Source organism: Lethenteron reissneri, chromosome 64 (assembly GCF_015708825.2).
Source record: "Lethenteron reissneri isolate LAM-NWPU_2019-01 chromosome 64, ASM1570882v1, whole genome shotgun sequence".
Classification (NCBI taxonomy): Eukaryota; Metazoa; Chordata; class Hyperoartia; order Petromyzontiformes; family Petromyzontidae; genus Lethenteron; species Lethenteron reissneri.
In genome coordinates, this window is record NC_083842.1 from 11,524,591 (window position 1) to 11,537,414 (window position 12,824).

Here is a 12,824-nt window from a genome sequence, read left to right on the forward strand (position 1 = left end):
CTGACACTACGGGCCTGTTGGCTGTGCTTCGTTTCCATGAGGACGCGCACGTGTGTGTGTGTGCGTGAGGGTGCTAAACGGGTACGGCACGGGCTCGACAAGAGATGGAATGATGTGGTATGAGAGGATATGGGGATGAGTGGACTTGCCAATGACTGGTAGCAGTGGTGTCAAGATTAGCTTCTGTGGAAGAGGCTCGTGAAGGACGCTGCTACTGGGCAGTTGGGGGCAGACGTCCTCTAGCAACAACGGAAGGCAGAGGAGCGACGCTCACAACAACGAGCATAGCGCCGGACGGTTAAAATGCAGCAGGTTGGCACAGTCGTAGAGCACAGGTGGTGCATCGGCCAGTCATCTCAGTTAGTCAAACCATGGCACCTGGGTTTGTCCCGTGACCTCCTGCCAGCAGGCGTTCGACACTTCACGTGGCCCTAAAAGTGCGCACAGTCTGGCACAAGTGCCGTGGTGACGTCACTGCCACTTCGTGGCGTATGGCGGCGGCGTTTGTTTTTGTTGTACATGCGTGTGCTGCGCGCGTTCACGTGTCGACGTGCACATGTGTAGGAGTGCATCCGAGCGCTGGGCCAGAACAAGGCACACACGCCATTCCGCGGCAGCAAACTCACCCAGGTGCTGAGGGACTCGTTCATCGGGGAGAACTCCCGCACCTGCATGGTACGTGTGTGTGTGTGTGCATGTTTTAGCATATGTGGGGAGCGGTAGTGCAATGGTTAGCGCGCTGCGCAACTAACCCAGCAACCCGAGTACGATTCCTGCTCACGGCCAACACCGTTGACGATTATCTAAACTGGTCCTGGGCCTGCCCTAGGTTGACTCGGGCCCCGCGGTGGCAAGATGTTAACTCTCTCGCCTGGTGTGCAGGAGGTCGTGAGTTCGATCCCGACCCCGACGCCTGTTGTATATTTGGAGTTTGCACGTCTCTCCCTGTGGTTGCGTGGATTTTTCTTCGGGTTGTCAAGTTTTTCTGTCCACGACATGATAAGCCATTTCGTTGAGTTTGTGGGCTTCTGTAAAAGAGCTATATAGCTCAGACGGGCTTACCTGGTAAATAAATAAGAAACCATTAGTCAATGAGTTTTAGCGAGCACCTAATGAAGGCCGGCACGGCACAGGAGGGAATGGGGTTGCCAGCACCACGCCTGGCTGCCTTTGTCTCCCTAGTGGCAATGTTTCCAAACTGCTCCAGGTACGAATTTGAGGCCGAGTCGACCTAGGTGAGGCCCAGAACCAGTTTAGATAATTGTCACTGATGTTGGCCGTGAGCGAGGAATCGAACTCTAGTGGCTGGGTTCACAGCGCAGCGCGCTAACCGGCACACTACCGCCTTGTGCACATAGAAACACACTCACTGCCCGCTTCTCTCGCTGTGCTCGCGTGTGGATGCTGCAGATCGCCATGATTTCTCCTGCGATGAGCTCCTGTGACCACACGAACAACACGCTGCGATACGCAGACAGGTGAGGCAAATCACCGGGGGAAGGGGTGTGTGAATTGTAGTGCCGAGTGTGGTGTAGCTGGGGCGCACGTGTGGTTTGTGACCACCTATTGAAGGCTGGGACCGGCACATGAAGGCGGTGGGTGGCTAGCACCACACCTCGCCGCCTTTCTCTCCCAAGTGGCAACGTTTACACGCCGCACCGGGTACTCATTTGAGGCTGAGTCGACCTAGGGGGGAGGCCCAGAATTGGTTAAAATATTTGCCACCATTATTGGTCGTGAGAGGGAATCAAACTCAGGTTGCCGAGTTTGTAGCACTGCACTGCCACAAAGATCCCCCATAAGGTTATGGAGACAAAGACAAAGATCCCCCATATAGCCCTGTCAGACGGTAGGGACAAGTGCTGTTAGCAAGCGCCTATGAAAACCGGCATGGCAGGGTGGCCAGCACTGCCCGGCTGCCTTTGTCTCCCTCGTGGCGATATTTACGCATCGCACCAGGTACTCATTTGAGGCTGAGTCGACCTAGGGGGAGGCCCAGGACCGGTTGAGATAATCGTAACTGGTGTTGGTGGCCGTGAGCGGGACTCCAACTCGGTTCTCCAAGTTCGTAGCGCAGCGCGCTAAACACCACACTACCTCTCGCCATAAGGTTATGCACATACACACATAAGGTTATGCACATACACACACACGTACACGTGTACATTTGTAGCGAGTATAACCGAGTCGCAGACGTTGTCTTGGGAGCAACACGTTTATTAACTATTTACACAACATACTCCAGGGCTATTAACACAACACAGCCACGGGTGGTGACCACCCAACTAACCACGCTAGGGCGGAACTAGACACGGTCCCACTATGCCGGTCCCAACCACAAGCTGGGTCCCGGACCGCGTGGCTAGAGGCTTCTTCAAGCTTGACGTGGATCTCCTGCCTCTCCAACAGTAAGAACCCCGGGCCGGGCTGGGGCTGGCTCCGCCTCTCGCCCCGCCCACCTTCTCGATCTCTCTCGCCCCCTTGCCCGAAGGCTCTCGAGAGTTCTTTCCAGACCATGTGACCACCCATTGGCCCCCTCCACCGGTGGCCCCCCTCCAGTATGATCCGGTCACATGTCCCCAGGTCAGCCAGAGTATCATGCCTCCAACGTAGCCCCAGCTGGCTGACGCTCTCTCTCAACGGGAGCCCGTGCCGTACGCTGTGCGTGGTGCCACCGCGCTTAACCAGCGCTCACCCAAGCCCCCACTAGGGCTGGTACTACACCCCGTTTCCGGGGTTTACACACAACAGTAGACATCCCACCGTGACCTCGCAGGCCCCGGCACCACACAGTGACCTTCCCAGTCACTACACATACACACGCCACACAAATCCTAGGGGTGGAATGAGTCATCGGTATTGGGAGGGCTGCTGTGTCAAGGCGGTCTGCACTTCGTTCTCGTCTGTGTTGCCCGCACGCAGGGTGAAGGAGCTGGGGGTGGAGCAGGGCGGGGAGGAGCGACAATCGGCACCGCTCGCTTCCACCACTGCCGCCACCGCCGTGGCAGAGCCTGAACCGGAGGACGACGTCAATATGGACGAGGCGGGGGAAAAGGAGGCCCCTCAGCCACGTCATCGACGGCTGCCCTCTCTCATCCTGGCGAGTGGTTGATTGAGCATCCCCCGGGCAGAGGGGATGGCATGTGACAGTCGCGAAACATTGACGGATAAACATTAACATTGACAATCGCTCGCTGACGATTAGAAAATAACATTGACACTCATTGACAAATACACATTAACAATTCTTCATTCAGGAAGAGACAAAAACATTGACATGATATTATTAAGCAATTAAACGAAACAACAAAATGACAAACGAAATCGAACCACTAACCAGGCACCTATCAATGAAACTACTACACAATTGAACATCTAAGCGACAGCACCTAACGAGGCATTTAAACATTGTGCATGTTTTGTAAATTGTCATCGGCAGAAAATAATAAAAGGAAGTCCATGAGCCTGAACGTGAGCAGGGAGCTGACAGCATGGGTGGCTGGGGGGAAGGGAGTCCCAGAATATGGGGGTAACAGAGGAGAGTGAGCGACCTCCCCTAGAGCGAATGTTGACTGGGGGCTTCCGGCGAATGCCAAGGCTACTTGAAGCAGAAACTGTGTGGAGCTGAAGTAGCGTGAGACGAGAGGGGAGAGGTAGGAGAGTGTACGGAGGGGAGTAGAGCGAGGGGAGAAGTATCAGAGTGGGAAGTCGTGATGCGAGAGGTACTTCAGTTCTCCAAAACGTGCGCGCTCCCCGACCTTCACTCGGCACTTGCCTGCACGGTGAAGTATGGTCATATAACCCCCACGACATGCACGGTGTGGGGGATTCATCTCCTTGGTTCTTTCGGTAAAGTCACGTAGAAGGGAAATAATAAAATAATAATAAAACATAATAAAATACAATTCTCACGACGTTTCGGCCACAACGCAAGCAGCCGTCCTCAGGTGAAGAACAGGTCTGTCGGAAAGACAGCGACAGAATGAACACCACCAAGCTTGGCAGCGTCTATTTAAGCTGGGTTAGAGGAGGAGAGCGCCTTGACAAAGGAATTTGCATATCAACAGATACATTTTGCATATTTATGGAAAATGCAGAGATGGGATTAGTCACTACTTGTGGAATGTGTAGGTGGTGGGGGGGGGGGGGTCTCAAAGTCATATTATGCTCGTGTATTATGTAGGATTAGCAGTAATATAGGGAGGAAGTAGGATTAGCAGTAATAAAGGGAGGAAGTAGGATTAGCAGTAATAAAGGGAGGGATAGTTTTAATAGTAAGGAGAGCTGCAGCAGCCATCCAGCAGTGGATTGACAAAAGGGGCTGCACACGAGCATGTACAATCCTTCTGTTTGCCATCAACTGTCCCGGTCCTTAGAACCTGATGGGCTTATTTACCAGCGTGTGCGTTCCCCCTTGTGCTGCATTGGTCGTGCGTGCGTGCGTACGCAGGAGGAGGAGATGCCACTGGAGCTGCCCTCCGAAGAGTCTCTTCTCCAGCCGTTCAAGAATAAGATCATTGAGCAGCACCAGACGAACTTGCAGGTGCGTTGGCCTGCTTCAGCGGCCGGCTTGCACTCTCCCGTTGCCGTGACGCGGGGTCCATGTTTTGCTTGCTTTCGACGCACTTGTGTCGTCCGAAAACGATTTAGCACCACCTCAGTGTGGGCTCCAGCAATGGTTTTGTTTTTGTAAAGCGTTTCTGACCCTACGTTATCTATTTGTTACGCTTGTTTACCAAAGTGAGCCTTACGCACGCCTGAAGTCGAGAACTGTGGAGGCAAGGTAGACCACACAGGTGTTTCAAAACTCCCTTCCTTCTAGATTTGAAGCTTTTGTGACTGCAAGATCATACTCTTAGGTTTTTTCGGTAAAGTCACGTAGGTAAAAATAATAAAAAATTATAGAAATAATAATAGAAATAAAAGAATAAATCACGACGTTTCGGAGGCAACACAAGCTTCCTTCATCAGGTGTAAAAAGGCACAGCTAAATAACTGTAGTGGGAGTTGTTTGTGATGGGCATTAATATATAGGGTAAGAGGAAGGGGGAGGAGCCAAGCTGGCTCCACCCACACCCCCCATCCTGCACCCGTCCCCCTTGGCTCCTCCCCCCTCCTCTTACCCTATATATTAATGCCCCATCACAAATAACTCCCACTACAGTTATTTTGCTGTGCCTTTTTAAATCCTTTATATTAAGTTCACTTGCTTGCTTGCTTGCTTACGACCGTGCAAATCTTTGGGTAGTTTTTTAACCCACTTCCCGTGATCCAATCGAGCTGACATTTTGCACGCAGACCTGTTGTGCGTGACAAATTTCCAAAATGTTACACTTTTTAGGAAAAAATCAATTAAATATTTAATTACCAATTGCTTAATGGTGGCAGCCATTCATCTGACCCATAGGTGGCAGCCATCTCAAGCCAGAGGACGAGAGGACTCTAGCCGCCACGCATATAAAGGATTTATAGTGAAAACTTTGTTTTTATGGGTTAATTTTTTACACCTGATGAAGGAAGCTTGTGTTGCCTCCGAAACGTCGTGATTTATTATTTTATTTCTATTATTATTTCTATTTTTTACCTACGTGACTTTACCGAAAAAACCTAAGAGTAAAACTCCCTTCCTGTTGTCCGTTGAGTTGCTATAACCTGGCTGGCTGGCACGAGATGGTACATAAAGTGTGGACTAATCTCTCATCCGTTCCATCTGCATGGGATAGTATTGCCTCTCCCTTTGCCCGTACAGGTCTTTACCGGGCACTCGGGTTTCCTCTCGCTCGTATCAACACCTCTAGACTGGAAACGTCTTAAAACATACACACCTGAGTGTTTTTAATCTCGTTCGAAATCTCAATTCTTTAGAACTGTCTTCTTGGTTCTTTCGGTAAAGTCACGTAGAAGGGAAATAATAAAATAAAAAAAATACAACATAATAAAATAATTCTCACGACGTTTCGGCCACAACGCAAGCAGCCATCCTCAGGTGAAGAACAGGTCTGTCCTAAAGGAGTTTTGAAACATGTTTTATTTATTATTATTTTATTATTTCCCTTTTACGTGGCTTTACCGAAAGAACCAAAAAGATGAATCCCTGCAGTCACGAAAGCTTTAAATCGATCTTGAGAACTGCTTTTTGTGGTTTGTTGTCCTTCCCCCGCACCTCCGATTCGCACAGTTGGCTACGGTAAGTGCGAAAGAAGTTCCGCATACATTGCCCGTTCGTGCGGCGTAGCGAGATGCAGCTTGCCTGAAATGATGCTCCCTCAAAACCTCAACGCGCCTTGCTAACGTTGCCGTTGCTGCGTGCGACAGAAGTTCCTGGTGCAGCTGTCGCAGGAGAACCAGCTCAATAACCTTTGGAGCCAGGGGGAGTGCAGCACGTTAGACTATGTGGAGCAAGTCTGCAGCATCATCGATGACCGCTCTGCAAGAGATGCCGCTTTACGGGGTACGTGCGCACACGCTGGTTTTTCTGTTCGTTGATTGTGCCTCTAGACACTCGCGAATGTTGGACAATTTACGTGCGTACGTATGTTGAATTTCTTTCGCACCGTACTCAGCCAACCGTGCTAATCGGAGGTGCGGAGAAATTATGATAGGATTTAACTTTTCAAACGTGTAATGCATAGTTTTGTGGTAACAATGTGTTGCGCAAGTATAACATCGGTACAAATAAACGAGCATATGGCAACATAGTACTGTCAACAGTTGACATTTAGAGAAAATGTTTTTACGGCCGAATATATTTAAAAAATACTTTTATTTAACTCTTAAACTTTTCACTTTACCAGGTAAGGCCCACTGAGCTACGTAGCTCTTTTCAGAAGCTACCTGGCCACATAAAATGATAGCTCAACGAAGTGGCTTATCGTGTGGAAATGCATTGCAGCCAAATACTCTAAACGCACGTTTCTAAATGTGGGCGTGGAAAAACTTGACAACGTGGAGAAAAATCCACGCAACCGCAGGGAGAGACGTGCAAACTCCAAATATACAACAGGCATCAGGGTCGGGATTGAACCCACGACCTCCTGTACACCAGGCAGGGTAGTTAACATCTCGCCGCCTTGGCGTATAAATTGCATGTAGTGTTCTTATTAAAAATAAACAATTTGTGGGTTCAGGACTCTATGCAAGGCACAGCTCCGAGCACAGTCTAGCATCTGTCACAACAACGCACTGTGAAATAGCATCGCACGTTTCAAACAGTCTAGCATCTATGACATGGTTATGAAATATCATTCATCGCACAATGTTACGCTGTGAATTAAATGCAGAATGCTGTCAACCATTGGCAGTGTGAGTTAAAACCGAATTTTAAAGCAAGGTAGATTTAATACCATTTTTTTTATTGCCAATTTATTGTAACAGTAACCTTTCGCGGTGAGTTCTTATGTTGAAATGTTCCAGTAAATATCAATCTAGAGTGCTGCTGCTCCCCTTACTTACGGGAACTATTCCCAAAGGTGGAATCGTGCTGTGTGTTTAAACCCTTGTGTTGGGACCGCAACAATCCTGCTTCCATAGTGCTGGCTTGCAGGCATGCAGGCATGCACCGGTGTAAGAATTTGCAAAGCCTTGCCAATAATAAAATAAAAAAGCTATTTGCGTATTGCTGGGCCTGAAGCGCAGGATGCGAAGTTTTCCGTACATACGCATGTGTGTATGTTGAACTTCTTTCGCACCGTACGTAGCCAGCCATGCTCACCGGAGGTGTGGGGAGAAGGCCAATAAACTGAACACAAAAAGCAGCTCTAAAGAAATTAGTTTTCAATACAGATTTAAAACACGATAACTGTATGTTGGTAAGTTTATTGCTACGTGTACCCATTACCGTTCTTGTGCGTTTCGCAGAGATGCTTCAAGAGCTCATTGAGATGGAGCCTACCGACGCAAAGGTGATGAACGGGCAGGCAACCCGCGGCTGTGCGAGGGGACAGCCCCATCCAGCCCTTACCGCCCACAACTCCCTCCGCACTAAACGCTGAGCGCTGCACTGCCACACTGGCGTCATCCATGACTCGCCACGCGACGACCGACACCATCCACTCCTCCACCACCACCACCGAAGCCGGCCCGAGTTTAGCCCGTTTTCGCTATGAACTCGGCGGCCTGAGTTCGATTCCCACGTACGGCCAACACCAGTGACGATTGTATCTGAACCGGGTCCTGGGCCTCCCCTAGGCCGGCTCCCCTAGGCCGGCTCGGCCTAGCGGAGGCCGGCCTTTATAGGTGCTAACAGCACTTGCCCCAACAAGTCTGTTAAGGCTACACAGGGGATCTTTGTTGTTCGAGGTAGTTGAATACATATTGTGCTTTCGATGGCTCGTTGTGCGAGTTGCCATTGTTGGTCATTGGACCTTGTTTGATGTCACTCGCAATCGCACATGTTGCCATGTAACTGTCCTTAAATCGCTTGGTTATACAGATCGGCCACCCTATGTCTTTAGTAAATTAATTTCATGTTTCGGTTTTGAGTCCCGGCACTGGATGGAATCCCCCGGCACCTCCGACTTAGCACGCTTGGCTACGTATGATGCAAAAGAAGTTCAACATATATACAATTGCGATAAATTGGAGAGTTTTGGTGACCAACTATGAAAACAAGGTTGAATGTGAGTACTTAAACACTGCTTTATGTATGTCCATAAAACCTACGTGTTTGTGTGCCTCTGCTATCGTGTGCGTATTATACTGTGTATATATATATTTATGAATGCATACTCTATTGCGTACGTATACATTTGTTAGTGTGTATTAATTTGCGTTGTGTTGGTATGTGTATGCATGTACTGTACATATTGAATTACTCGCGTGACGTTTGTGTGCGTGCATTTATCGAGTTATGTTTTTTGTTTGCATTATGACTGCAGGTATTGTGGTCTATGCAAACATGACTCCTTGTAAAAAAGGTGTCAGTTTTGTTGCCAGATTAAAGGGTAAAAAACCAATTATCATATTTTTTACTGGCAAATGAGGTACCAATGGTATTATATTTGTTGCGAAGTGTTGGACGACTCGGATGCAGGTTTCCAAGTAAAGGGCTTGCGCGGGTGCTTTATTAAGGGCTTCTGCCGATTTAACTCTTAAGATACAACCACTTCCCAGGGGTAGGGGTAGAATAGGCTTGGGTCCTACCCTCGGACCCTCCACCCTGTCAGTTCCCTCGCACAGCTGGCTGCCCGGGGTGCCTCCTCTGCCCCAGCAAGGGTTTATCATCCAAACTCAGCCGTTTGCGACCCTGGTGCGGCCGGGTACGGGCACAGGTAGGCCGTAAGTCACTGGTGAGTCGCCGTTTGTCACTAATTTCGGGTAGGGTACGGGTAGGGAACGTGTACCCGTACCCGGCCGGGTACGGGTACCCATTTGCGACCCTGGTGCGGCCGGGTACGGGTAAGGAATCAAAACCCGTTTGCGACCTCTGAGGAGCGCAGGTGCTCCTCGTTCCTATGCTGGCCTCACTCTCCAGACTTCCCCACCTTACCCCTGGTCCTAACTCCCACCCTTCTCGTTCCCTTACTCCTAGCAACGGACCCCGCTTGCGTCACGGGACATGACGTCATCCTGCTGACCAGCGCTCATGACGCCACTTCCCGTGACGTCACCGCCCCAGCCAGCGAGCGTGACGCCGTTTCCCCCGGACTATTCCTCTACATGTTTACTAATTTGTGCATTGTATGTGTTTTGTGTGTGTGTCTTCAGCCCTGATCTGTCCGCTGCTGGACGAAGGCCTTCCCAAGTTGCTGTGATCTCTCCCGGTTCTGCAAATGCAGCGACCGACTGCGCGCGCGCGCCTGCGCACGGGGCTGATTTCGTCGCCCTGTCTCCGTTCCGTACAGGATCTCCCCCGGTGTTTTCTCTACCTTCACTGCCATCCTCTCATTATTCTTGCCTATGTACGCCCGTATATCGAGCGAAGTGTCTCCTCTCCAAGGGAAATTGCCTGGTCAAAAAGCCCGCTGACCTGAACCGTTTATATGATGTTTCTATAACCCTGCCTGTGCTTTCTGTGAGAAAAACTAAATTTTCTCAAGACAAACGCTTTTGTGAAAGTGTGAGAAAGTCCACGTATGTGCATGGTTTTTCGTCCTTGTTTTTGCAGCATTTACTAATTGCATTTCTTCTCTCGTCAATTTTTGTTCTAAGTTTAAGAATAATTTCTCTCTGTAACCTGTCTTTTCCATTTTGGATGTGTGAATGTGAGGAATTCTGATTTCTTCATTCAAATATTTGCATTACTTTGGCACCAATGTTTCTCCCAAAGTGATATTTTTTACTTGCCTTAAATGTTGATTTTGTAGCTGAATTTCTGAATGACGGGTTGCATTAATATCGTGGTGCAAGGAGACTCAGACTATAAATTTACAACTTGGACATGGTTATATCTGAAGGGAAAACAGGGACGGCATTTTTATTTCAATTCAGACCAAATGCATTTATCTACTTGCATTTTCTGCATCTTAATTTCTATCTTTTTTATGTTTACTATTGCATTGGCAGTGATGTGCATATAACAACTCAACACGAATCGTCATTAACACTGCCCTAAAGAAATATCTCAGCGATCGAAAAGGGCCGTTCCCCAAAAAGGGGGTCAACCATGATTATCACAGCCATTCTCATCTTAACCTGATTTTGTGTTCAACGTTTCTCACTTCCATCGATCAACTTCCAGATTCTGCCGAGCCAGTTTCCAAATTCTCACGACCAGTGAATTCGCCCAGTTGTTTTAAACCAAAGGAACACATTTAAGCACACTAATGCATTTACCAGCATAAAAAAATCACTTATGTAAAAGCATAAACTTATTGTTTATGCCGGAGTTGTTCAAAACAACCCCTAATTGGGTCTGCGAGAAAACCTGACATTGTTGCAATTGCCTGGGTAATGCAACTTCTGCATCCACCCCCTCCCCATAGGCTCAGGCACATGACACTACATAGGACGTTGGGAATCCCAGCGGTGGTATTCATTGTTGTACATAGTTTGTGATCGTTGTCCGTTTGTGTGTTTGTCGGCATGCCCCTCCTAACAGTGGTCTCATGTCACTAGCATCTCATCTTCTGCTGCTGCAACAGCAGAAGTGTACATGTTTTAAAAAAAACGATTGTTCCATAGGACTGACTTTTTCATCCGTGGCAGCAGTATGTATTTTTAGTCTGAAGTATATTTGATGACTGTGTTTTTTCGAATAAATAATTTTGAGCTAAGTAAATGCACTGCAAAGTTGTCATAAGTAACCAGAACTTTTCTTGGTCAGATACAGGCAGTGGCACACAATGGAAGACCCATATTTGTGTTTAACATAGCCGGTTTTACCTACCTTAAGACCAGGCGTGACTTAATCGTACTAGTCGTGCTGAACATTAATATTTAGCAGGTTCCCTAATGCGCATCCTCTATTGAGGTTTCACTTTCCAAACCGTTCAAGGATTTGCAAAACGGGTCTTCGGCTGGTAGTCCCAATGGCGGGCATGTGCTTAGAAAATTCTATGGACCATCTCTGTTACAATGGACAGAATTCATTGTTGTTTTTTCTCCAAGAATAGTTGGTACAACGATTTTACCCGTGGTGCTTCCACCCGTACCGATGCTCATTTGCCCGTTTTTTTCCCCCCTCGCCAAATTCAACGTTCTTGTCTTCTTTCATAGAAGCCAAATTTCAGTCACCAACCAGTAGTGTTTTTCCTTCCTTGGACGAACTAATGCTGACCCCTTCACGAACCCCTCTTTCTTTCACATCGGGGCCAATAAAATGTATGTGTGGTGTGTCATGAAGCTCGGTTGTAAGGCCTTACTAAAATATTAAATAAAGAATATTTTAATGTGGAGACATGATCATAATATGCTGTTACCCAAAAATTGTTCGCAGCAACGCGTGAGTTTACGTATCGTTTAGATTTTTTGCATTGAACGGGGTCCCATATTTTATTTGGAATGCTCGTAGCCAATAACATCCGGTAATTCAGCAGCATTTGTTTAAACCAGCCTGACTGCTGATGAGGTCCAAAATATTTAAACTTGTCCAGTTTGCTTGCTTTTTAACATAATGCTGCTTGATCATATTTTTCTGGATAACCAATAGGCTGATCGACTAAAACGCGTTTAATTTGTGAACACAGAATTGACTTTATCCTGCTGCTTTTATCCACAATGCTCCATGGAAATGCATAATGAGTTTATATAAAATACTATTAAAACTTCCACCTTGACCCGTGTGCAATGGTCATACTTGTTACTCGCCTATAACACGTGTTTTAAACTTGTCGTTCATCGGTGGCAAAACTGATTTGCGAGCCCTGTGCAGCTCGATGGAGGCTCTTTGTCTAATGTTTAACTTTTCAACACGATGCACCTTTTATTTGAAGCGGGGAAAACAACATCTGAAGTAAGTGGAAGCGACCTGAAGGTCTGGGCCACACACGTTGCAGCTGTATACGGCTTCTCGCCCGTGTGCTTGTGCAGGTGTGTGTGTGTGTGTCTTGAGGTCACACGGCTGCCTGACTAAGACTGGAAACAGGAAGACTTATTCACAATTTGGGCAAATCGCCTGATGAAGCTGGTTGTAATCGCCATTGAAACGTCGTACTGAAATTGTGAATGTCAGTTTACAATTTCTGAAGTAACTAATTGGCACATTTTGTGTATTAACGTCTTAATTGGCTGTGGTGGTGATGGTGGGTTAACAGCACTTATATTTGCGTGATCTAACCCCAAAAAAACTTTTAAGAATATTTATCGTGAAAACCTACGTATTAAACAGATTCTATCGGGTTTTTTTTTTAATCGGTCAATGTTGTATCGGGTTGTGGCCAGAATGA

At 47.7% G+C, this 12,824-nt stretch overlaps 1 protein-coding gene across 2 annotated transcripts in view; it reads left to right on the forward strand.

Annotated features, from left to right (window-relative positions):
• The window catches only part of LOC133359083 (kinesin-like protein KIF2A), a 41,681-nt gene extending 29,440 nt beyond the window's left edge, over positions 1–12,241 (forward strand). For both annotated transcript variants that reach the window (XM_061577466.1, XM_061577467.1), the window contains 7 exons: positions 565–675; positions 1,411–1,478; positions 2,923–3,100; positions 4,451–4,543; positions 6,316–6,451; positions 7,858–7,901; positions 9,706–12,241. In XM_061577466.1, the coding sequence (XP_061433450.1) occupies positions 565–675; positions 1,411–1,478; positions 2,923–3,100; positions 4,451–4,543; positions 6,316–6,451; positions 7,858–7,901; positions 9,706–9,711 (636 nt within the window). In that variant the 3' untranslated portion in view covers positions 9,712–12,241. The remainder of the gene's footprint in view (positions 1–564; positions 676–1,410; positions 1,479–2,922; positions 3,101–4,450; positions 4,544–6,315; positions 6,452–7,857; positions 7,902–9,705) is intronic.
• The last annotated feature ends 583 nt before the right edge of the window (positions 12,242–12,824 follow it).